Source organism: Pterocles gutturalis, unplaced genomic scaffold (genome assembly GCF_000699245.1).
Source record: "Pterocles gutturalis isolate BGI_N339 unplaced genomic scaffold, ASM69924v1 scaffold20037, whole genome shotgun sequence".
NCBI lineage: Eukaryota > Metazoa > Chordata > Aves > Pterocliformes > Pteroclidae > Pterocles > Pterocles gutturalis.
The window spans coordinates 54913-81408 of NW_010108435.1; the positions used below are offsets into that span (position 1 = coordinate 54913).

A 26496-nucleotide genomic window follows, 5' to 3' on the forward strand; every position below is an offset into this window, starting at 1 on the left:
TGTTCTCTATGGCTTTGAAAGTATTGAATGCAGATGCAGAGTCAGTGGAGAAAATAGAAGTTTTACTGTCTTTTTTCACATTGTTTTCCTTGCTAAGACTTGAACTTACAAACCTTTGGAGAATATGAAGCAGATGTGTTTAGTTATACCTTCAAGACCTGCAAACCCAGAACATACATCCCTAAGACAATCTTAATGTATGGTTGAGAAATTTCTGTCCTCACTCTTTAGACATGTTTGCCACCTGATTTATAAATTTTATTTATTCAATAATGAATTTTAGCTGTATCTCACTAGAAGTAGTTGACATTAATTAGCAAAGTTTTTAAATATAATAGAAAACACTACAACTTCAAATGCGAAAAAAGTGGAGGAGAAATTACTTGAGATATTTCCTGTATACTGGATCATGGTGTTGAGATTCTCTTTTGCTTCTTCACCTGACAGCCTGTCCTCCTCATTTTTTTTGTAGTCACAGCATATTTTACCTGGTAACCAGAACGTATCTTTCAGTGGATTGTGTGGCAGTGATACTTTGTCACCTTGACGTACCTGCTGCAGTCTGGTTTCCCCAGGGAATCCTTATATACTATATGGGAGCTGAAGCTTCCAAGTTATCAGCAAAATGCTGCTCATAGCACTGAGCTACCTGTCAGTTTATCCAGATTCTTGGCAATACGTGTGGCAGTGTCTGTTTCTGAACTGATCATGTTGCTGTATTAGAGATGATTTCTTTCAGGTCATGTGTTGTGATGGAGCAATGTATAATCACTGTTTGCTGTATGCCCTGTTAGTCTTACTAATATATAAACACACATAGTTTGATTTTAAAAAGAAGAAAACAGGGATGGCCTGTGCTTAGGCAGAGACAACTTAGGTTTTTTCCCAGAATAAGTATGTGTTATAAGCACATTGACTCTTAGGTGCTTGTTTGTAAATTGAGTCCAAGCATTTGTAGAGGAGGCAATTGGCCTTTGACATAACTGTGAATAAATGTGTTTATGTCAGTATTGGGGTGACTGAGACATTTCGTAGTGGAGTGCTTTATATTCTCATCGTAAGTCCTCTAATGGTCACTTAGTAATATGTTTTGTCTGTATTTTTTGCACTTTTGTCATTCAATCCTTTAAATTTAGAAGTTCCATTACAGTGCCATCTGTCTCTGCACCAGTGAGTGTGGCTGCATACTTTTGAACAAGAAAGAAAAGTGAATTGATTTTATACTCTCAGAAAAAAAAGGTAATTATGATGGCTGGGGGACACCAAGTTGACCATGAGCCAGCAATGTGCCATTGCAGCAAAGGTGACTGACGATGAGGATTGTTTCCAGCAGGTTGAGGGAGGGGATCCCACCCCTCTACTCAGCACTGGTGAGGCCATACCTGGAGTGCTGTGTCCAGTTTTGGACTCCTGTCATAGTTCTAAAAGAAAACCACCACACTGTCTTGTTAACAAAACACCTGGTGGGCTGAGGCAGGGACCGGGAGGGTTTCACTCACCTCTTATGGTCACGGGCAAGAAACCGACACGACTTGAGAAAAGAAAAATAAAACCAATTGAATTTGTTGAACTATTTACAATCAAAAACAAAAGCAAGATAATGAGAGAGAGAACTACATCTTAGAAAGGCACTTCTCCCCCACCGCTCCCTTCTTCCCAGGCCCAAAGGCTTTGTTCCTGGTTTTTGTACCTTCTCCCCTCTCCCTGGCAGTGCAGGGGCCAGGGAATGGGGGTTGCAGTCAGTCCATGTTCTCTCTGCCGCTTCTTCCTGCTCAGGGGAGGGCTCCTCACAGTCTTTCCTTGCTCCAGCATGACCATGGATGAAGGTCACAGGAGAGTCCTTCACAAACTGCTCCAACCTGAGTCTTTCACACACAGGGTCACAGTGCTCTGACAACTGCTTGGCTCTGGCATGGCTTTGCATCTTCTCATGGACTGCTTGAGGGACAAATGGGCATCACCCTGAGTCTTCACGATGCTGCAGGGGGATCTCTGTTCCAGGGCACCTCCTTTCTCTCCTTTCTCTTCACTGACCGTCATGCCTGCGTAGTTGTTTCTCTCAACAAACTGAAACACAGATCCCGCTTTTCTCCCTGCTGCAGGTCTTTCCTGACTCTCGGGCGAGCCATGGCAGAGGCGTGGGCTATGGCAGGTCGGTTTGCAGAAGCCGGGCAGGCAGCTGGATGTCTGGGCCAGTCTGCCTGGGCCGGGCCCTGCCCAGGGCCGTGCCCACCCGCATTGTTCTATGCCCCTCTTAACTGTGTTATTCTCAGAGGCGCCGATTGGCTCAGCCCTGGCCTGGGGTGGGTCCAGCCTGAAGCTGAGGAAACTTCCAGCAGTTTCTCACAGGGGCTGGATCGGTGGTACTGCTTCCCCCACTCCGCCCTGGTTACTAAACCTTGGAGCCGGGTGTGGGGGTGAACTCTTAGCAGTCTTAGCACTCTTACAGGAACCACCACTGCAGCCCCTCCCTTGCTATCAGAACAGACTTGGGAGTCAGGGGAAACCTTTAGCAGCTGCCATCACTGTGGCCTCTCCCTGCTACCAGACAAACCCACCACACAAATCCACAACAGCTCCCCAGTGTGAGAGACACGTGGAGCTACTGGAGGGAGTCCAGCAAAGGATCACAGATATTATTAAGGGACTGGAGCATCTCTTGTATGAGGAAAAGCTGAGCGAGCTAGGACTGTTTAGCTGGGAAAAGAGAATGCTTAGGGGGATCTCATCAACATGTAGCAATGCCTGAAAGGAGGATGCAAAGAGGATGGATCCAGTCTCTTTTCAGTGGTGACCAGAGGCAGTGGACACAAACTGAAACACAGGAAGTTCCCTCTGAGCATCAGGAAACACGTTTTTTACCATGAGGGTGATTGAGAACTGACACAGGTTGCCCAGAGAGGTGATGGAGTTTCCGTCCTTGGGGATACTCAAACACTGGACATGGTCTTGGGCAACAGGCTGTAGGTATTCCTGCTTGAGCAGGGGGGTAGACCAGCTGACCTCCAGAAGTCTCTTCCAACCTCAGTCATCCTGGGATCCTGTGATTCAGTGAGTCCATATGAGATTTATGTAGCATTTGTTTATTTTTTCTTTGTGTATGTATATTCCGTGTGGGCATCTGTAACCCATAACATAGTAGCACAATAACATGGCAGCAAGCTTTACAGTAACAATTCCAGCAGGCACAGAGAAATGAACACATTTAGTTTAAATGGGAAATTAACCTTTATCCCTTTTCCAAAGACTCACTCAAACTGTTGAAGGTCAGCAAATGCAGGATGCTTCAAATCAGTGGATTCGTTACGTAAGTGGTGATTCTTACTTTTAATGTAGAATCATTATTGTGTTGGATGAGCAAGTAGTTTTCACTTAAGCATATGGCTTGGCGCAGTGTTTTGAGGACTTTGCCCACGAGAGGTCAATTTACAGGCAGATAGGTGGTAGCTTTCCTTTTAAATTAGCCTGCCATCTGTTGGCTTTATACCCTGTTGACATTTGGGCATTATTTCTGATTGAAATATACAGATGAGAGGTTTTTTAAATGAAAATGATATTAAGGAAAAGCTGATGAGAACCCAGATAATGATAAACTTGTTTCTTTGAAGAACTGGGTACCCAAAAGAGGTTGCTCATGGCAGAAGCTGTGTGACAAGCATAGTTAGTAATTGCTGATGCCATGGCTGGTATTCCCAAACTAATGTTAAGCCAGTGTCATTGCTGTGTTAGTTACTAATCTGATATATATTAAACTGAATAAGCCTTAAACCACAGAGAAAGAAACAATCTGTGTGGAGACTTTATATATACCGTATATTTATACACACACATACATACACAGAGTTAAATAAGCATATTTTTCTATGTTTGTTTCTTGTTCTCTCTGAAAAGTTCACTTACATCTTACGCCTCTTATTCCTTTCAGTGAAAATGACCTGTTATTCTGCCTGTAAGCATGCTTGAGTCAAAATAAGAAATGATGGCCTTTGGTTGCGGCAGCTCATAGCATTCACTTATCTGGTAGGGCTGGTCTAGCAAATATTCTATTTTCTAATAGAAAAATAGGCACAGCTTGATAACTGTGGGGTCAACGCTTTTTAAAAAAAAAAAAAAGTGTTTCTATGCAGTAGTTTAAATAGCTAAATAATATTAGGGAAATTTGGACAAAAGTTTGAAATATATTGCAACAGGGGATTAAGACTTAAATAGCTTTCTACATGTGAATTCACTTTAAGGGTGTACTAATTTTCATCGTTATAGAAATATTTGAACTTGGAGATTACAGTAGAAGGAAATTTTTTGGAGGAGTAGTTTGTTTTAATGATTGATTCACTTAAAACTGCTTGATATTCACTAGCTTTCCATCTTACAGTTTTCATAGCTTGAAACACCTGGATTATATAAACAAAGCAAGCAGATAAAAAACAAACTAGAGAATAATGTGAAAGAGATTACTTCTGTGCTGAACTCTTGAAAAAATAATTTTAACATTTTCTTTTTGACTTTCCTCTTAATACTTTTTTTTTTTTTTTAACAATAATAATTGTATTGATCTAGTAGATCTTGCTGTGCACTTAAAGTTAGTCCTTCATTCAGGGTTGAGAGAGTGCTCTCCAGTGAAGTAATTACTTCTGAGAATAAGTAGTTCAAAAGGGTTATATCATACCTAGTATATGTAGAAATATGGTGCTTATTATTAGTACTGTTAGTTTTGGTGGTAGATTTAATATTCTTTAGAAATACTGTGGTTAGTACACAGAAATACTTTCTCAGAGACAATGTTGTAAGAAGTGTTGAGTTCTGAGCTCTGTTTGCCTGCACAGTCAAAGTAGCTCTGCCAAATAAGAGGCTGAGAAGTCATCTTTTGAAATCATAAGGGCAGCTACTTAAATAGATCTGATTATTGATGTAATGAGGCATTTCATTTGAGATGTGATATTTTTAGATTGCTATGGCAAAATAAATTTTGGAATTGCGACATTCATAACCATAATCCCATGCCCGCAGTTGGGCTTGTGTTGAAAAAAGCAGGTTCTGCAAAACTTTGCACAGCCATTTTGTGTTTTTACACATACAGTCTGCTTTAGGCAAATGCAAGGTATGCCAAGAATAAGACTGTAGTTTGAAGGGATGAACCCCTCTATGTTTTAAACATTGGCCAAAAAGGAGGATTATATTCCTCTTCAGTCTTCCTGTTCACTCCCAGCTGTTATGTGGTTGTTCCCCAGTTTATAAGCCTAATAGGAGAATGGTTTTCTGTTAGGGTGCAGAGTTGATTCGCAGTTGATTCACACAAACACAACACCCATCACTAGCAGCCTACACCAGTTAACAGGAGATTAAAGAAAGAAGAAAGAAACAACCTTTCATTGGCAGTAAACCATTAGCTTGGCTCAGATACTTTTGAAACTACCTCCTGGGAAGAGGTTAGGAGCCTGAGTAGGAGAAAATTATCTGATTTGGTAACTTTTGCTTTTGTCTTAAACATGTACATGGAATTTAATCTACTGGCAAATGGTTGAAATACATTAAATTGAAGCATACATTATGCTTGCATAGATGTAACAGACTAATTTTATATCAATTACTATTAATACTATTGCTATTTTACAAGTTCATATTTCAATGGAAATAGTACTTTGACTATCAGTGAGTTAAAAAGAAAACATTGAAGTAGTTCTGTTTCAGCAAACATCCTCTGAAATTAATTACCCAGTCAAATCTTTGTGCTATTGTGTTTCAGAATATGAAGCTTTACCGGTTTGTATCTCTTTATGATGTTATTTCCTTTTTCAGAATAGCGTATTTATTTCAGATTCTAATGATTCTTCCAAGTGCTGATTATCTTAAGTTTAATCCTCTTCTTTGGCTCTCTATTTTTTTAACCCTCTTATGAGGTGTGACTGTCCAAGGTACTACATTTTTTAAAGATTTTAGGAGTTGTTATTGGTTTTGGTTTGTACTGGAGTAAAACCAGCTTTTAATTTCCTGCTTTCATTCTCTTGTTTTTTGTGAAGCCAGTACTATTAAGTTTTTCTTCCAAGCACTGTAGTAAAAAATGGTTGGTTTTTTTTTTTTTTTTCTTTTAAAAGTTACAAAAGCCAATTTCCAACAGAAGGTCTTTAAGATTCAGATCAGGTGTTTTTCCAAAATCAATAAATTAGGACTTAATATTTTTTCCAACTTATTTTTGTACTTTCTTGCCCACCTTCTTCTTAGAAAATCTATATTGAGAACAGAGAATTTCCAATTTTTAGTATTTGTTTTCTGTAGTTGAAATATGTAGGAAATTAACATTTTGTTGGTGTTTTGGTTTTTTTTTTACTTGAAGGTGCTAATTTGTAGCTTCATGCTTGGAGTTTACACTATTAATCTTTCATATTCTCTGTAAGGTAACTTTTAGCTGTTTGAAGTTTCAAATAAAACCACTTTTTTTCCGATCATAAAGAGTTAAAGTGTAACACAGCTGCATCTCACTAAGTCACTTGAAACCAGTGACACTGTGTCATGTATGGTTCAATGAGAAGCTTGTACCGAATAGAAAAAGAAGACCTTTTCCATGACTGACTTTCACTCCCAATGAAAACCTGTTTAAAGGTGAATGCCTCTTCTCACCCTTTCTTTCTTTACTGAAGAAATTATGAAATTACTTTGTCTGAAGCATATGTGGGTTGTTATTAACACTTCTGTCAAAGATTATACAATAATTAAGACGATATTTAGATTGGATTAAGGTACATTTCAGTATGCAGACTGGTCTTTCTGTGTGGAAAAAAACCACTGGTCGAGGAGACATTATAGAGCAAAAAAGAAACTATTGCCAAAATATTACGCTGCTTGAAAAAAATGGATTGCTATATGAGAATCATCTGCCTTCTGCAGCACCTGCTGGGTTGGTTATAGGCACTGGTGGTGTCCAGTTACACAAAACAGGCAGGGTACCTGCCATTGTCAGCCTGCTGTGCTGCACCTGTGACTTTGTAGATGTTGCTTGTGGCAAAAAGGTTGTTGCACTTATTCAGGAAATACTTTGGATACCTACTTCTAGTTTCAATATGAGACTTAGAATTTGGATTAATCAAAACAGCTTCTCCTTTGGATGTACCTGGTTCCTGTCTCTGATGTGTTTGCTCATGAGATGGGGCCAGCCTCTTCTCCAAGGTGCAGAGTGATAGTGCAGTAGGCAACAGGCACAAGCTGGAATACAAGAAACTTCTGGCAGATGCTTGCAAAACCATTTTCACCATAGGGGTGGTGAAATACCAGGTTGCCCAGGAGGTATGTGGAATCTTTGTTCTTGAAGATGTGGTCAAGGCCCTGAGCAGCCTGCTCTGGCTGGACTTATATTGAGTAAGGGTGTTTCTAAGTGGTCCCCAGGATTCCCTTCCAGTGTAAATTATCCTACAGTTCTGAGCTCTGCATGCAAGGTGCAGTTACCTGAATGTTTTGTGTATTACATGTCAAGGAAGTCAGTGGTTTTAGTAAAGATACTTCTGTGTGGAAGGGGAGGCAGCACGGGTTAATTATTTCATTGCACAGAATTCCTTTTTAGGCTACTTTTAGAGATAAGTGCCATAAAAAAACCAACATGCTGCGCAGTATGAGTAGCCTCAGTACAGAGTATCTTGAGTATTTGCCTTGTGTCCTCTGTAAAAGAACAATACCCTTCTATGGCTAATGCAAGCTGCAGTTGATTGAGTTAGATTTCTACTGACAGGATAATTGGACACTGTTTCAGAAACGCCTGGGAATTTCTTGAGGCCTGTAACACAAGTTGCCATACAAAGTTCCCAGTGTGCTGTCCTCTAAACACACAGTCCTCTGTGAAAAAGTGCTCCAGCCATCCGGAATGATCAGAGTAACCCCACATGTAAATGTGACCTTCTCCTTGCCTCACAGAGCCACTGTGTCTGGCTCTGACTGTCACTCACAGAAGCACTTGCTTTCACTTGATCAAGTCTTGAAAACAAGGAAGAAATTTGAATTTTTTCTTCCTTCTTCTGCATCCAAACAATTTCACTCTTTCTGGCCCACCTTATGATAACGTCCTTTGCACTGGTTTGTGAGAGAGTAGCTGCTGGTGTGAGCTAGAAGTGTAAAGTGCCATTTATGCAAGAGCTGTAAATGCAGTGATCTAATTATGTGCAGAAGTAACATACTTCCTTTTTTATTTTTTTTAATTATGCTAATGACTTTTGAGTTTATCTTCTAAATCTTCTGGTAAATAATTTGATTCTTGTACTGGTCTGCAACGTACTCCTAGTAGCATGTTAATAAAAATGTGAATTAAAAAGCATGTGTGCGTATAATTTCCAAATAGTTCGTAATGTGAATCATTGAATCATAAAGAATGGTGGCTGGTAGTATTCTGGATACTCTGATGCTTAATTCATTTGATTACAAGTTTGCAACTTGTTTGTTCATTTGTTGTAGCATTTAAAAACACCTTGGCTTACTCATTTTCCTTAGTGGAACTAAGTTTTGAGGCTGTAAGCTGTATGACTTTCTTAAACAGCATATTTAATATGATTCTGTTATCCCTGGTTAGTCAAATTGGCATCTGCCCTTAAAATAAAATGAAGTGTAATTCATTATTGTTATTGAGATTTTTTACAGATGTTTCTAGAAAGAGTAAGTCCAGAGATTAGGAGAGAAACATCAATCAAGTTATTTCATTATTGTTTTTTTGTTAATTCTTCAGAGAGTTAATTCAATGGGAGGCCAAAATTGCAAGTAGCTGCTGAAAGTGCATTTATCCAATAATGTTTAAGTAACTCTGGTGGTAAATGGGTCACCCAGAAATACATTTTCATCTTGTTCCTAGGTACTTTGTATATCAAAGCATAAGAAAAAAGAAAACAAGTTACCAAAAAATAGCCCAGCATCTGTGTTATGACATGTTGGTGAAGTTGTTGGTGTTTCCTGTCTCTTTTTGTGAATTTCCACCACCTCCCATAAATGATTAACAGCATCTTTTCTCAACATCACAACATTTTGTAAAGTATATAGATAAGTCTGTGATGTATTCTGAATTATATTATAGTTCTTGAAAATTCCTGGGTCACTCACACTAGTAACAGAGTTGGACAGCAGTGGAATTATTTTGAAATTCTGAAAAAAATTGAGTCAGCAAGGAAATAGAGATAAAAGTGGAACAAAACAAAAACCATGATTGCAGGAGTAGTATCTTTCAGACTGATAATTTATTCATTTATCAGACTATGAGCTAATTTTTCACAATGAGGAAGGTATTTAGTGTCACATTCTGACACCAAATGTTTCTGTGTCATTTGAGGACAGAAGATAACAATAATCTTCTACTGTCTCTTCTCAATAAGCACAGAAAGAGACTGGTCCTGTTCAGAAGTTGGAGGATGAACATCAAGATAACCTCTCAAGAACTCTTACCAGACCTTTTTGAAACTATGATTTGAAACCTCAAAATTCCACTCTTTTCCCTTTTTGCTTTCATTCAGCAGGTGGGAAGAATAAAATTAAGTATTAGTCTTTATTTTTTAAGCACTTTTGTCCCCAGAATGCCCCTTGATTTTTTTGTTTTGGTGGGTTGTTTTGTTTTTTAAGTCAGAGTACGTACATGCAGTGGTTTTGAAATGGGGTTTTTAGGCATGGTGGGAGAATCATTCTGTCAGTAGCTCCTGAGAAGGCAGGGTAGTTTTAACTTAGTTCTGTGTAAGACTCAATAGGACTGAAGGTTTTTTAAGTGTATGTTGCCCAGTGAAAGACTTAACCATGTTGGCTTCAGTTTGGACAGACCACAAGGTAAATGTTTCAGTGATAGTGGAAAGAAAATGAAAACTGATGTTTAATATTTTCTCATTAATTCCATAGCAGCTGTTTCCCATAGAGCGTATGGGGAATACAATGTAAAAATAATAATATATTGAAAGAAAATCTTTAGGGAAGAAAAGGAAGAAGTTAAAAAATACTCAGTTCTTTTTCTTCTCATTCATTTTATCAAAGGGAATGAAATACTCAATACTCTTACCAGTAGGGCTCTGTTTCAAAGACAAAGTGCTAAAATATGTTTTACTCCCTGTGTCTGCAGATGTTTTAAACGATATTAAGGTCCAAACTAGACCAGATCAGAACCAGCAAACAGAAGATTTTTCTAATACAGTATGAAAAAAAAAGATACTATTTACCCATTTTAAAGATGATGAAGATTTTCTTTTCATTCTTCCTTTATAGAACAATAGATGGTAATTTGCAGACGAGTTCTATGTGTATAAATTACACCATCTTCAGTCTCATCCTTCATGCTGTCTTAGAGTCGATACAGTACTGTCATATGTGGTCAAGGATATTTGTCCAATAAGCATTCCCCATGCAAATATATTAGCTTCAGAAGTTTTTAGAAATCTTAATTTCAAAACTGATTTAATCTTTTAGCCTTCCAGACTTCTTGGTTATTACTAATAGCAATAACACTTATGGATATCACTGTTAGTTATGCAAATATTCCATACAGACATTTACAGTACATAGGTTGGAGAGGGCCTGATGTACATACCAAGGGCCCAACTAACACTGTTTTATTACTTTATTAAATTTAGTGTAGGAAGATGAGGTAATGAGGTGCTGCAGTGATTTTGTTATTCGTTTCTTTGGTTAAGTGATTAATTTTTCTTTTTCTAGATTCATAGAGTGAAATATAAATTAGTGCACTTTGCTACGTTACTTTTTTTTAAGCATCTAGTTTATTCCAGAGTGAAAACTGTCCTATATTAGTATGACCTTTTGAGAGATCTCATAGCAGTAGTATTGATCAGTGACACAAGTTTTAGAAATAATGCAGAGAAGCAGCCAGAATCTCAGCAGAAGTCTGTATAAATCTCATCTGTCTCTCTCAGTTGGAGTGATGCTGATATTGTAATACTTATGCAAAGTGGGGAAGAACTTGGCTGCTTTCATATCTCTAAATTTAGTATGTGGGTGGGCCAGGACAGTGAACAGTTTCTAACATTTCTGTGCAGCAAAGTTAATAAATCCATTTTGTATGTGAACCTCTGTAAACCTTTCGTCATCCATTAAAAATGTTGTTGTGCTGTTGACAATAAGTGTCAGTGCAAGAAAGACTGGAGGAAGACCTAGTACACTTATTTCCTGTAACACTGAAGCCACTGTAATTATGGGTTATTTGCCTGGCATCTTTGGTAATTAAGGGTTTTAATTGCTTCTAGTTCCAGGGAATTAGTTAAGCTTTTCATTATGCATCTTGCCTTCCATAATCATCAGCTCCTGTCGTACAGTAAGCTTAGTGACATCATGGAAGTCAATTAGGTCTTTCAAGGCAGAACAGTGAAGTACATTTTTTTGTATGGGCTGAATTAGAAAAAGTTTCTTAAAGGCCTTAATAATGCTGTTCTGTGCAACATTTGAGCTTACTCTTCAAAAGGCAAAGCCTGTCGGGGTTTCATTTACTGTTTCAGAGTCCTCGGACTGCTTAGGGTCACAAACTAAGGTATTGTTAAGAACAAAACCTATAGGCAGAACTGTGCTTCTGTTCTAATAGCAATTGCTCCAAGCTTTGCAGGATTCATTGGTTACATATTTGTAGTTAGCAATAGTGATAATGATTAACATTTGAAAATATCACATTGTTCAAACTGGAATTCAGTGACTCTAAAGGAAATGAGCAAAGGGAAGATTGGTGTGATTCCGTTGGCTCATGAAAAATCCATTAAGTTTTACTTGATTTCATACAAGGTAGAAAGCACCTCAACTTTCTCTTGGCAGAATCCAAGTGTTTGCTGACCTGTTGATGGGCAAGAATCAATATTTTTAAAAGAAAAGAAAGCAGAAAGAAAGGGTTCATTCCCTCTTCCTCTTCCACAGTCTCTGATACAGATGGGTATATATATAGTGCAGACATTTTATAATCTTTCAAAAATGTTTTCTTTGAACATAATAAAGTTTTTGCAGGTTGCAGCTTGGTTCTCTTTAAAGCACAGCAAGAACAGACAAATGTTGTGCATCCGTAATCTTCTCTGGTGAAATAGTTGTGTGTTAGAGAGCCTAAAAGATGCAGTATGCTGTTGTATGTTCTGCCAGTGTGACATATCTGGGTTCAGTCAAAAGTTAAACTAAGTTTAGCAAAATCATTACTCTTACTTGTTTGGTATTAGTTACCACAGTCTATAGTGTTGTGAAGAAAAGGATAAGCAAATCTGTCCTGGGTATGTAGGAAGGGATTTGGTAGATCGGTAATGATTGTAGAGAAGGGCTTAATGCATGGGAGAGAAGTTTGTGATAACCAGAGTTGCACTGTCTAAAGGGTGTGGGGAAAATTGCACTAACCATCTCAACATCTGTGCTGAATTACTGAAATTACTTGTGGCAGTAATTTTGGTGTTAGTAGTAGCAGCAGTCCTGGTAATATTGATAATAAATGCAGTCTGAATTGCATAAGTGTTAGAGACCATTTAAGTGGTCAGTGTAGGTCAGAATTTTTCAGACGAGTGGATGCCAGATGTAGCTTTGCTTCACCCATGACCAAAAATTCAAGCTTAAGACTAGGTAATGTCAGGAAGAGATGCTTCATTATATACATTTTTGGAATGAAATCCAGAAGTATTATCTTTTATTATATAAAAAATCAGACAAGATGATTTGTTATATATTTATCTGTGTTATATATTTATTATTCAATATTCTGATGTCAAATTACAGAATTCACATAAATAATGTATTGCTTATTTTTTAACAACTTTGCTTCCAAAATCTGTGATCTTGAATGATTGTGACTATTGTAAGACATGGAATTTTTACCTGACAAAACTTTCTCTTCTGGAAAAGTAACCTTGCAATATAGTTGCTGATTTTCTTTCTTACTGCTGCTTTGGAAGAATTAAGCAAAGAGAGCATGAATTTGACAGCGCTCTTCTGAGAAGTGACTTCTGTCTTACTCTCCAGTCATCCAAAGTCCTAATATTAAACTAGGTAGTGTAGTTTTCCCCCTCTTGTGTATGTAGGAAATGCCACACCTGTATGTGAATGCACTGCTCTTGCCATTTTTCAGCTTGTGAAGTTGGTCTTGAAGAGTTAAATTGCCTGCTTATAAAGGTATTTAAGCACTTGCTTAACTTTAAGCTTGTGCTTAAACACATCCCTGTAAAATAAATCACTTAGGAACATCTGGATAACCAGTTGCTGGGATTTACGTATGCGTGTTGATGTTTTTTTGAACTGAAATGAATTTAAGGTTAATTATCCATACAGATGTTTGAATTGAGATGTTTGCCCTTGTTCTAATTAGGAATGTCTAAGCCAGGAATTAAATTTAGCTTTCCTTCTAATTTGTATCTGGGATCATTCTCTCTTTTAAAATGAAAGACTAAAAGTTAATAGTAACATTATTTTTTTAATTTTTTTCCCTTACCTCCTTGTTTCTCAGTGTCTTGTGTTTGAAGATTCACCACTTGGAGTCAAAGGAGCCTTGGCAGAAAAAAGTGGTTATGATTCCAGATGAAAAATTAAATCCAGATCTTAAAAAGGAGGCAACACTACTGCTGAACTCCATGGAGGATTTCAAACCAGAACTGTTTGGCTTACCAGCATATGATTAATGCCTAATGTCTATGAACATGCACTTCACTGGAGATTGAAAAAGTGTAATGAAATTTTCTTATGGTTTTATGATTGTTTTGCATCTTTTTCCTCTCTTCCTCAAAACTAGAGCCCAAAAATCCTGTTAACACCAAGACTTCCACACAGTACCTTTGAAAGTAGACTGGAATATTTATGATTTCTCCTCATGATAAATGGTAAATTAAAGCAGCATTTTGTCTTGTGAAATGAATCCAGCCTTGTTCTCTCCACATCATAATGTTTTCTGGGAATATTATGAAACTACTTAGACAATTTGTTGTAACTGCATTGGAAGCTTCTTGTTCTGTTTCCACTTGAATGACGTACTGTTTAGATCTTAACCAGAAATCTGTTCTGGTTTGGCTTTTATCCCATTACATTGTTTTTGATACAGTTATTGCTATCAACATGTTTATCCATTTCCTCATCCTGTACTTGTCCATCTATTCCCCATTGTATCCCGTTGTTTGTTTGGGTTTGTTTTTTTTTATTATTTTTGCTATTATTTACAAGGGGTTTTTTGTACTTACTGTGTTTTCTTCTTGGGGGTTGAATGAGATTTCTTCCATTACAACCTCCATTATTCTATAGTTCTGTCATCTTTTTTTGGCATGGTGATCACCTGCCAGGAGCTATACAGTTATGTGATCCTACAGTTTAACCAAAATGCTTTGCATCTTCCTTCTTTCATTTCTATATATTCATCTCATTTTCCATGTTGCCATGTAGCCTTCCCTTTCATTCTTGTGAAATGAATCCATCCTGTCTCCTTGCTCCATTTCTGATAAAGTTATGGCCTTGACTTCTTTGTATCCAAATAGCTTTTGCTATCTATTTTTAAAATACAGAAATTGTAGTTTTGATTTATTTAAATGCTTAAAATTTATTTTCCTGGCTACCATAATTTCCACAAAATGTTTATGTTGTCATCTGTCCCTCTTACTTCTGCCTGTTTCTGGCATCTCATCAGGACAAGGGTAAGGGTCTCTATAGAAAATGCTAGATATGTCAATGTGTTTTGGTGGAATCCAAAAGTATATGTATGACATGGTGGAAGCAATTCATACTTTGTCTAAAGAAAGCTATATTATGTAGGATTTATGACTGTTTTATAAAATGAAGAATTATATTCAGCATTTGAAAACTGAATTTCTAACTGAGTGTCCATAAGGTACTCCAAAATCTTGGTAAAATACCAAACTCCATAAAGTTTCATATTTGACTGTGAAACATGTCAAATAAGAGAATTTCCATGTGTTACGAGAAGACTTCTCTGACGTGATTTTTTTTTTTAGTATCACGTGTTTATCTATGATCTTCCTCACAAAAATATTTTTTTAGGTATTTCCGGTGTTAAACTGCTTTAAGTTTAAGGGTTTTCATCAGGAACAAAAAATTCATTAATCATACATGCTTCAGTATTCAGTGTGAGTTTCCTTATGTTTTTTTCGGCTTTAAAAACCTCCAAACTTTTACATCTTTTATGTGGATTTTTTTTTTCATGTTACTGTAGTCTGTTCAAAAAATTTAGAAAATTTTAATCCATATTGTCAGTCAAATAGGACCTAGATGGTACCAGAAGATTTTTAGTATAATGGTTTGCAGTTAAATGCTTTTTGTCTAAGGATATAGAAAAAAAAGGGTAAATACTGTTTCAGTAGGTATTTTGCATATTATGTTATTTCTTTAGGCCCGCAGATGTTGCAGTCATTAGTGTTTATACAGTAACAACAACCCATCCTATCCAATATTAATTCCATTTTTGGTCTTTTCAGAAATATTGCTGTATAATTCCTCCTTTGACTTATGCTGCACAACATAAAGTGTTACTGCAGAGCAATAATTCTGAGCTTTCAAGTGTAAAACAGGTGCCTGTTGGGATCCCCTTCATTCATAATTGCTGAATTCCAACAGGGAAGTTACTAGGTAGAGGAAGCTTTAATAAGCTGTAATTAGTAACTTTTTCAAAGTTTTGCATGTATTTAATTTAACTGGAGAGTTTTACAAAAAATAAAAATGAAGCACGTCTCATTTACAGTTTCGTTCGGAGGAACTGTCATCAAAGTCTTGAATTTTCTTTTTAAAGATGTAGAGACATTAGTAAATATATCACTGACAAAATCAGAATTACTTCATCATGACCACCATGATGAGATCAGTGTACCTTGCAATTCTGATTTAATAGCCTTATCTTTTACTGATAATTAATAGTCAGAAAACTATCACTTCTTAATTCAACAGTAAATCCTCTCCCATACAATTATTCTTTCATGCAATTATTATGCCACCTGACAGTTGTCAGTGAGATCATTGCCCCAGACTGAAATCTGTGAACCTGAGCAATATGGTATGACTTTCCCCTTCTTTTAGTAAAATTCCCTTCCGTGTACTTCACTGCTTGCTCTTGACCAAATTCCTGGTCCTTTGCTGAAGCATGTGGCTGTTATTTAAGTGTCAGTGTTGTGTTTAGCTTTTCTCTTGACTGAATGAGAAATCAAAAGAATACATATGATTAAATTAATCTGTAGTAATCTAAAAATCCTGTCTTCTCCATCGTATGATGTGGATATTCATGTCAGGAGTAGAGGACCATAGCCTGTCCGATTAGCCATATACCAAATATCAACATATGTTTGTATATATTTCTTTACCCACTTTTTGGTTGGATTTGTGGCTCTGTAGCTCGATCATCTCAACAACATCTGTTCAGAAAAGGAAAAAAAAAAGATTAAAAACTTGGATCACTTCCCTTCCTACCATCTGCTGCTTTCTAGATGAAGTCCTGTTCTGACTGAACTGAAAAAATCCATACCAGATCCTGGCTACAGATCATGAGGACATGTGAGCAATCAGGACATTTGAATGCTCCATCTGTGTTTGTATGAAGAAGACTGTTAAAAACTAATCCAAAAGCTCTATCCTCCAACTCAGGAAGCAGATTTCAGTCTCAACAAATACTTAAGTGCATGCTTAATTCACTTTTATTAAGCATAGAGAGTAAACACCAGCTTAATTTTAAGGATACGTTTGGTTTTATTTGGCTTAATATAGAACATGCGCTTCAGGCATCTCCTGAGAAGAATTCCAGCTTCCACAAAATAAAGGCCAAACTTCATGATCAAGTTTTTACCACTGGAAAACAGGATAAGTGCAGTAAGATGGACCTAAATTCAGCCATGAAAATATATATATATTTTTTTAAAAAAAAAAGGTGAATTAGTGATGTTTGAAGTGTTGTACTGGAACTTAAGCTCCTTTCTGCCTCACAAGTGCATTGGTTTTACATTTTACTGGAACTCCAATAGGATTAATCTTGGTAGAAATTTCAGATTGCAAAGTTATACATAAACAGGAGTTTCATGGAATATATTCAGGTGAAAATTCATTGCATTGGTACAGGATTGATTTCAAAATGCAGTCTGACTTCTGTGAAGCTTGGCAATTGCCTTCTACTAATAAAGAACAAAAAGCTGAGATGTTCATTCCTCATTTGGATTAGATGTCTTTCTAAAGAATGCTATAGTTAAACCATAGAAACCTTTGCCATAATCAAGCTCATGTTGCATATATTCAAAGACATCTCTTCAGCAGACGCTAAACTAGATAAATCAGAAAAAGTTGCAAGACACTTCATAGTAAGAAAAAATGAAATTATGCCCCCAACATAAAAAAGACCTGGACCTGTTGGAGAGAGTCCAGAGGAGAGCCACAAAATTAATCAGAGGGCTGGAGCACCTCCCCTATGAGGACAGGCTGAAAGAGTTGGGGTTGTTCAGCCTGGAGAAAAGAAGGCTCCAAGGAGACTTAATAGCAGCCTTCCAGTACCTGAAGGGGGCCTACAGGAGAGATGGGGAGGCACTCTTTATCAGGGAGTGTAGTGAGAGGACAAGGGGTAATGGGTATAAGCTGAAAGAGGGTAAATTTAGATTAGACATGAGGAAGAAATTTTTCACTGTGAGGATGGTGAGGCACTGGAACAGGTTGCCCAGGGAAGTTGTGGATGCCCTGTCGCTGGAGGGGTTCAAGGCCAGGCTGGATGTGGCTTTGAGCAACCTGGTCTAGTGGAGGCGTGTTGTTGGGGGGGGTTCCCCCTGCCGATGGCAGGGGGGTTGGAACTTGATGATCTTTAAGGTCCTTTTCAACCCAAACCATTCCATGATTCTATCGTTCTATGATTCTATGATTTTCCGCTTCTTTAAAATTCATTGGTATCTTTAACAATTAGAGAATGAACCTTGAAATTTTTATTACTAGCTCTAGATATTGGTTATCCATGCAGAAATCCACTATTATTATTAAATATTGATAGATTTAGACACCACAAACACTAGCTAGGCACTAAATTCCACAATTCCGTGGGACATATGAAAAATTTGTTTCTATTATTTTAATATGAGAATAATGTTAAATAAAAATTAAAGTAAAACAAACAAACAAAAAAAAAAAACACAGAAACCTTTTTCTTAAGTAATGTTTCAATTTGTTTCTACTTTACCACTTTGTGACTTCACTGAAGTTTCTGTGTTGTGACATTGAGAAGGTAGAACTGATTTTTCTTCCAAATTGGTGGAAATAAGTGGAAAGACTGGAGTGGAGGAAAAGGAACTTTCTCAGAACATTTTTCAGTCCCAAGAGAAACATGACTGTCATCAACACATTATGTTAACCTTCCCTTTAGCTGAAACTTCACAAATTGTGCGTCTAATCACCTTATTGAAGTAGAAAACAGAAAGAAGATGACATTTCAAACTAAAGCCCATACCAGAACTTTCAAGGGCTGATGAGTCTGCCCTGGCAGCAGCGCTCACTGAGTGTGCTGGTGTCTGTGTATACACCAAGTAGCTCAGTGCAACAAAAAAAAAATAGATTTTAGAGAGCAGGAGATAGTATTAGAAAGGCTGTTGGTCTCTTCTGTTTGTCAGCCCTTTGACCTAGGGGCTGTAAGCTGTCATATTCAAAATATTAGGAGTTGGCTTATTCTCATGGTTAAAACAAGCCTCAGCAGGGAGAAAGCGTTTCAGCTCTCACCCCTCTCTTTGTAGTTCTTTCCCCAAAATATCAGCAATGTGAAACTGGAACAAGAAGCAAAATATTTGCAGGATCATTGTCAATATCCAAGGTTCATTTGATTCTAAATATAGCAGATAGGACGTTATTTAATGGAGAAAAACAAAATGGTAGAAGAAAGGAGCTGGAGATAAGGAAGTGACCCATAGTATAAACCATCTAGAACCAAACACTCCAATGAAATGAAAGAAAAGGAAGCAGAATAGTCAAGTCTTCCACTTGCCCCTAGCAAAAATGTAACATCAGTAATTATGGAGGGAAAATCTTTGCATTAACAAGCAAAACCCAGGTCAAAAAAATATTCAAATACATTGTGTTACGATACAGTGAGATTTATGGAGATAAAGAGTCAACCTCCTGAAGCATGTTTCTTAAAACCAAGTTCCAAAGAAAATGAAGCAGTTGAAATCCAGAATCAACGATGATGTGTAAGTCACCTTTGATGAGCATCAGAGCACAAATAAATGTAGAAAATATATCAGTAAATGCCGCAGTTCAGATGCTGGTAAGATTTTGAAATTATTTCAGTTTTGACTTCAAAATTTTGGATTTGTTGAAAAACCACAAAATGGAAGAAGTGGTTGCACCAGCTGCAGCTTCTCATACTCTTCAGTCAACTGAGACACTCAGCACCTCAAGGACTGAACGGAACCATGGTACGTAAGCTCAAGAAAGAGAAGGTAGGCGCTACACTCGTAAAAAGAAAAAAAAATATTCAATTTTCAGAAAATGCTGAAAATCATTCATTAGTGTTGTAACTTTTGAAACGTTACACGTTATCACATACAAATATTTGACACATCTAACCTGCTGCAGAATATCCACAGAGACATGGATGTCATAAACTGGTTGTAAGTAGGGAGAACACAGTTTTCATTGCAGTACCAAAAAAAGGGGAGGAATGGGATACAGAAGATGGGGGAAACCAAGTGTTAATCTTTGCTAAAATACCATCCTGATTTAAGAATTGTGAAGACTGTGCAACCTGTATCATTTTATTACTGTGTCTTCATTGCTTGGACATGATCCAAAAGTGCTATATTATATCTGAAAAATTGAAAAGCTGATTAAGTCAAAATAGATTTCCTGGTGGCCTATGACTGCAGCCTTGTAAACTTATCGATTATGGCCCTGAACATTGTTCTTATTGATGGCTGCATCTGAAACAGTGTGAAACCCATGGTGTTCACTTTCTTCAGACCAAACACATTAGCAAAGAGACTTTATGTTTCAGTGCAATATGAGGCAGGAAAATGTGATAGATTTTTTACCTGTCTCTAAAGCGAATCTTACTGTAAGGAAATACATTAATCATATAATTTCATCCTGTCATATTTCCTTAGCCTACGTTATATAACTCTGGTAAGTAATGATTTTATCAAAGCTACAGAGCACATAATGTAATTGAAATTTGTGGCTGGAAGTTAATTTATCTGGAATATACTAAACACATTCCATGGTTATCTTATCAAATTATTGTTAATTTTTTGTGGATATAGTTGAAGAAAGGTAGTTTGTGAAACTGTATATGGGGCATAGGTCCTTTCAGCTCTGATTTTCTAGTAAAGACTCAACTGTATTAGAAACAGTTTGTAAGCCTCTTCTTATACGAAGGGATTTTTGATATCTGGATGAAGAGCTGGTGCACAGCTGTCATCTGCACATTTCTTTTAAAACCATTGCTGTATCTGGTATGAAATTAATATTCCTCAAAAAATCAGCAGAGTTCTTTAGTGAAGTTCAGGTGAAAATTTGCTGAAGGGAACAGCCAAATTTAGCAGAAGGAAGGGAAGGAGAGAAGGAAGGAAAGAAGGAAGAAAGGAAGGAAGGAAGGAAGGAAAAGGAAGCAGCAGAACACCACCCTGCCCACTGAATTGACTCCAAGTCTTCTCAGTCAAGTGAATCATCACTTTGGACGTGAAAGACATTTATAATTATGAGGTCTATTTGGCTCTTCTTCCAAGGTGAGACTCCATGGGCTTTAGAAATACAGGATATTTCTCAATGACATTTACTTAAATTACCAACCTTCCCTAGGAAATGGAAGTAAATCCTTATCACCATAAATTCTGCTTTACTAAACACTTACTAGGAGCACTCCACAGGGAGGTTTACATTCCTTTTTCCAGTGATACTGAACCAACTGTAAACTACCTTGTCTGATGTTTAGCAAATAACAGCACCTGACATGAAGCAGCCTTCTTTTCAGAACAAGCTAACTGCTTTAATATTTACCTCACTTGTGGTTGAAGATTTACAGCTACCTGTACCTCTATGCTTCTATGGTAATATCTATCTATTCTGTAGATAATCTGGACATGTACTATATCAGGTTCTAATTGCTATAACAATGTCCTGGGTTAAGCAAACCCGTCACGAACGACTACACCAAATATTGTACATTTAGGAGTGTGTGAGTGATTACATACTGAGTAGCTGAGAAGTCCTGTCACAAGTGTGACTGGGACCATTCACTGGGAACTGTCATAGTTATTTGGTTTAGTATGCCTATGATTTTTATACAAGTCCCTGCATTCTTACAACCCTTCCTTCCATTAAACCACTGAAGTGAATACTGCCACAGTATTGGCCTTGTTGGTTGTTATTAAGATGTATTTTTTCACAATCTTTGTTTGGGTTGTTGGTGGGTTTTTTTGTTTGGTTGAGTTTTGGTTAATTTTTTTTGTAACAGCTAAGTAACTGCAGAAAAAAGTAACTTCAGAGAAGTGCCAGTAAAATGTATTTTCTCAGACATGCTGTTTCTAAGCCCCTGTTAGGGGCAAGCAGACTTTAAAGACTAGACAAACCACTGACTCCAGGAGGGTTGGGTTTTACTGGAAGACTGCCAACACTTCTTTGCACTAAATTTCTTCTGTAGCTAAATGTCCAGTCCACTTTGTTCCATGGTGCTAGGCAAACTTCATAAGCACTTAATTGATGTGAATTAACATGTACTGTAGAATTGTTCATACAATTCTATAGAAAATTTAAAAACAATGCTGCAGACTATGATGATTTATGACAAATCCTGATACCATCTTCCTGCCTGGTTCAGTGGTAGTGATAAGACTGAAAGGGTGCCACACATATTTCTTGTTTGACTATGATGGCTGGAATGACAGAAAAATATCTCTCATGAGAGGTACAGCTAATTGCAGTTCGCAAAGTCCTCTGTTAAATGGGCTATAAATCACACCAGTATACGTACAGAACTTCCTTTTAGCCCAGCTTCCTCTCTCCTGCTACCTTCTTCTTCCCCTTCCACTGCTACATATAAACATTTGGGTTTAGCATGTGCTAAAAGTTAAATGCGAGAATTAAAATATGTTTTAAATTCCTAGCAGTAGATCAATACTTTTGACATGATTGAACACTATGGCTCATATGAATTAATCTTTGAAGGTAAGAAGTCATCAACATATATGTGACTCTAATACTAGTGATTAAATACCAACTTCCCTTCAGGGTTCCACAGCTGGGGTGTCATTCTTGGTATGGTATTTTTCAGTTCTGTTTAGGTTTACATCAAAACTATTAAGATAAATGCTCTCTTCAATTATATGGATGTTCATCTGGATAAATATTCTGCCTGCCTTGTAATTAAAATGTTTTCAACTATTCTTGCCATATTATCCTTATTTTTTAAAATATTTGAGTTTTGTACCTGTACAAAAAGTTAAAATGTATTGTTCTTATCTGTTTTATTCAGTAACTCATCTCTTTCTGAGTAAAATGTCCAAAGAAATGTCTAATAAAATTTTAGATAATCCATTAAAAACTGAAGATTCCAAGTAACCATAGTTGTTTGCACTTACACATTAGTCAGAGACATTGTCTTTGATATCAGATTCTGACCTAAAAGGTACCTAGGGAAAACAGAAGCCATTTTAAATGTGAACAGGGACAAAGTGCATTCTACTAATTAAATGAAAAACGACCTGAGATTTATTTGTCAAAAGGTAAAAGCTGTCATCTCGTCAAGGGGTCTTTTGGGGAAGCACTACCTAAATGTTTGTTTTACAGTGAATTTCATCCCCAGATTTCTTGGTTCACAGCCCAGCGTGCTGGCACAGTTATCCCTAGTAGTCTGAACACAAATCACTTCTGTTTAAAACTAATACACTGGGACTCTTCGAAATACAAAACCAACCTATTTCATGGGCCACACTTGCCATGTGCAGTCAGGGTGAATAACTAGACTATCATATCCTAGAAGAACTTCTGCATGATGGCCTCAAGTTGCACCAGAGGAGGTTTAGGCTAGATATTAGGAAAAATTTATTCACTGAAAGAGTGATCAGGCATTGGAACAGGCTGCCCAGGGAAGTGGTGGAGTCACCATCCCTGGAGGTGTTCAAGAAACGTGTAGATGTGGTGCTTAGGGACATGGTTTAGTGAGTTAGGTGGTGTTGGTTGACGGTTGGACTTGATGATCCTTGAGGTCTTTTCCAACCTTAATGATTCTATGATTCTATCATAAAACAGCTGCCATGAGTCATGTTGTCTGAAGGGAAAGACAGGAAAAAGTTATTGACAACTATTAGCAAAATGTTCGTACAGTCAGTGACTGACCGATCACTGCAGAGCCAGTAGCCACCTTCAGTGCACAGAGCTCCTTGCACCAGAAAGCAGAACTGTTTCCAGAATGCTTGAAGTAAGAATTGTCACCATTGCAGAGTGACAATTTCCCTTTCTAAAGTCCAAAGAGTGGCTGTGAACTCTTTGATTATAGTTCACTAATGGTAGCGTGATATTTTCCTCTCTTGCACTTGCATGTTTTTTTGGAAGTGAATATAAACTAGTTGAGTTATTCAACTCCTTTAGTTGTCTGATTGCACAGCTGACTGCAGGTGTAAACAATCATCGGACATGAGCTCTGCAGATGCAATTAATCACAAAACACACACACACAAATATAATTCTCTGTCATAAAAGTTAAAAACTTGTAAGCCAGAATGCAAACAGGGATTTGAAATATTGGGAAAATATTAGTGATGCATTTGGATTTTTAACAGGAAAATTGGTTTAATATTATTATTAAACAACAGTTTGTAATTGGTTTTTAATAAGAACATTGCTGTCAAGAATATCATAACTATAACTGCAAAAATTAATCACCATTGAAAGGAAAATGTCAAATTTACCCAAATGCTGTATTTTACCCATAGTCTAAATTATTTAGTTTTTAAATTATAGCTTTAAGTTTTACAAAGACAAACTTCTGATTAAGAATAAAAACTAATATAAATAAAGTAAAACCTGTATTAGCAAATAAAAAATGGCTCCTAAGTCTAGAATACACATAAATCCCTAGCTGTCCAAAGAGAAGACACAGCTCTTTTATCTCTTTTTTCTTTATCCCTCTTTCTCTCTTATCGCTTCAGATATGGAGTTTGATCACACAGGATTATTATGTGTACTTCCTCTCATCAATACAATAAGAAGTTAGCATCTCAGAATGATAAAAAGTGTTAAAGACTAAGGAAAAATAATCTCTTTACCCATGTAAAGCCAGAGTAACTGAAATCAAGGCAGGTGAGCTGTGTTTCCACACCGTGGATAGGAAGGAGTAATGCATGCTTCAGGTGTAGGGCGGATTGAGAAGGGTTAAGATACCCATTGAGTGAATTTTTTTAAGATTGTTGATTCCGCTGCCTTTTCAGTTTTGTTCTAGTGCAAATGTGACCAACCACAATGTAAAAGTAAAGAAATTGTGAAGTGAGCTGAATGTAGTTGCAACACTTCAGCTGCTTAGTCAAATTAATATTTCTGTGCCTTTCCTGTTGGCTGTGGGCTAATGTGACTGTGGAGCTTCAGGAGATCTCCTGGCAACATTCCCACCCGTGTCCATCTTGGCAAAGATGTTTTAACACACTGCCCTAAGTCATGGACCAAAAGCTTCCAAAGTAGCAAATTGGCAGAGAAAATATATGGCTACTTTTATGTTTGGGGCATGGCTTCTTTGTGTTTGAACATGGAATAAAATAAAATACAGTGAATCCACAGTGATTATCACTGGACAAAGTAAAAGGTTTCCTTCATTATTTCCGTTCTGTTTTGGGAAGCATCCAGATAATATCGTCCCATCGTAGTCAACGATAAAAAAATTCCATTACAAAAGTTACACTGAAGGATATTAAGCTCTTTCTCCCTCTCACTTGGATGTACCATCAGCATGTCTATGTAATTTACATCAGAGAATTCTAACAGAAGTGTCAGAGGAGTTCTCTACACTGTCAAGTTTAATTTTCAAAAGTTTTGATACATAGAGGGCATTCCGGAAACATCTGGAAGAAAAATGAATGTTGTGAAAATATTTAACAGAATAAATAGAATAACCTATTTAGCTATAAACTTGTCATCATAAAATCAGTCTGAGGAAAAAATGAAACACCTTATTTGGGACTCAGTTTATAAAGAATTAAAAGAGAGTAACTTAATTAATGCAGATCAACACAGGTTTCTGGAAAGCAGATCTTGTCAAAGTAACTTGAAGGCTTTTTTGACATATACAAATCTGACTTGTAAAGGTACTGTTGCTGTAAGTCTTGGATTTCTATTCTGACTATGGCACAGTATCTTGTTAAATAATGTGAAAAAATAAATCTGCATGCTATAAATAAAGTCTATTAAATGTTATCTAAATAATAGCTCAGTGTAATTATAAGCAGAGCTCAATGTTAAGTGACTATGGAGGTTGATTCACAGGGATCAGTTTTTGGCTCTAAGCTATTTAACAAGGTTATGAATGTCATGGGGGGAAAATAATTACTGATACAGTCTTCAAATGATACACAAATTGCAAAGGGAGAGAACAGGCAGGGAGAGGCAGAAGAATGACTGGATACTGGTCAAGAAAAATCTTCACAGATTACTAACTGTGCTTCTCAGCAAAGTGATTATGAAAACAGTTCACTCCCACATGATGGAGAACCCCGTCCTGGTAAGCCACGGCTCTGAAAACACTCGAGATCACACTGGATGGGTCCACAGGAAATGAGTCTCTGGTGCCAACAGCAGGCATCTCAGTTAGGAGCTGCCATATCTTGCAGGAGAGGCAGCTGCAGCTCCATGTCCCAAGGGCCAACCAGCAATGAGGCTGAGCAGGTATTCCCAGCATGCACATGCCCACAGGGCACAGGTATACACTACATAGATGGTTCAGTATAGTGTAGTTCAGTAAATTAGCAGCCATACAGGTAACACAGACAGACACAGAGCACTTGCACAAACGCAGACAGCGCCAAGGAACTCATCCTGTCCCCTGCTCCACCTGAGCATGGAGGAGGTCAGCTTCTGAGAATACGCATGTCCGGTGTGGATCCCTCCAGCAGCTGGGCTCAGACATCCAGCCTGCCCAGAAGGGTTTTTTAACACACAACCGAACATTATCTGGACTCTGGAACCCAGCAAAACTTTAATTTTCAATCCAGAACTAGGAACATACCATCTACCCCTCCATGTGTCCTGGTTTCAGCTGGGACAGAGTTAACTTTCTTCACAGTAGCTAGTAAGAGGCAGTGTTTTGAGTTTGTGCTGAGGAGAAGGCTGATAACATACTGATGTTTATAGCTGCTGCCAGGACAGTCAGTGTCTTTTCAGCTTCTCTGCTGTGACAGTGTCTGCAGGGGCAGGAGAAGCTGGGAGGGAGCACAGCCCCAGTTACTAGCCTAGGATTCAAACTTGGGTTTAGGATTGAGATCCAAATTGGCCAATGGTGTATTCCATATTGTGCACATTATGCCCAGTACACAGAATCATAGAATCATAGAATGGTTTGGGTTGGAAAGGACCTTAGAGATCATCAAGTTCCAACCCCCA

At 37.4% G+C, this 26496-nt stretch overlaps 1 protein-coding gene across 1 annotated transcript in view; it reads left to right on the plus strand.

Moving 5' to 3' along the window:
* Positions 1-13654, plus strand: part of HDHD1 (haloacid dehalogenase-like hydrolase domain containing 1) — a 45427-nt gene extending 31773 nt beyond the window's left edge. The window contains 2 exon segments of the mRNA XM_010072645.1: positions 13415-13461; positions 13463-13654. Coding sequence (XP_010070947.1) covers positions 13415-13461; positions 13463-13586 — 171 coding nt within the window. The 3' untranslated portion in view covers positions 13587-13654.
* The last annotated feature ends 12842 nt before the right edge of the window (positions 13655-26496 follow it).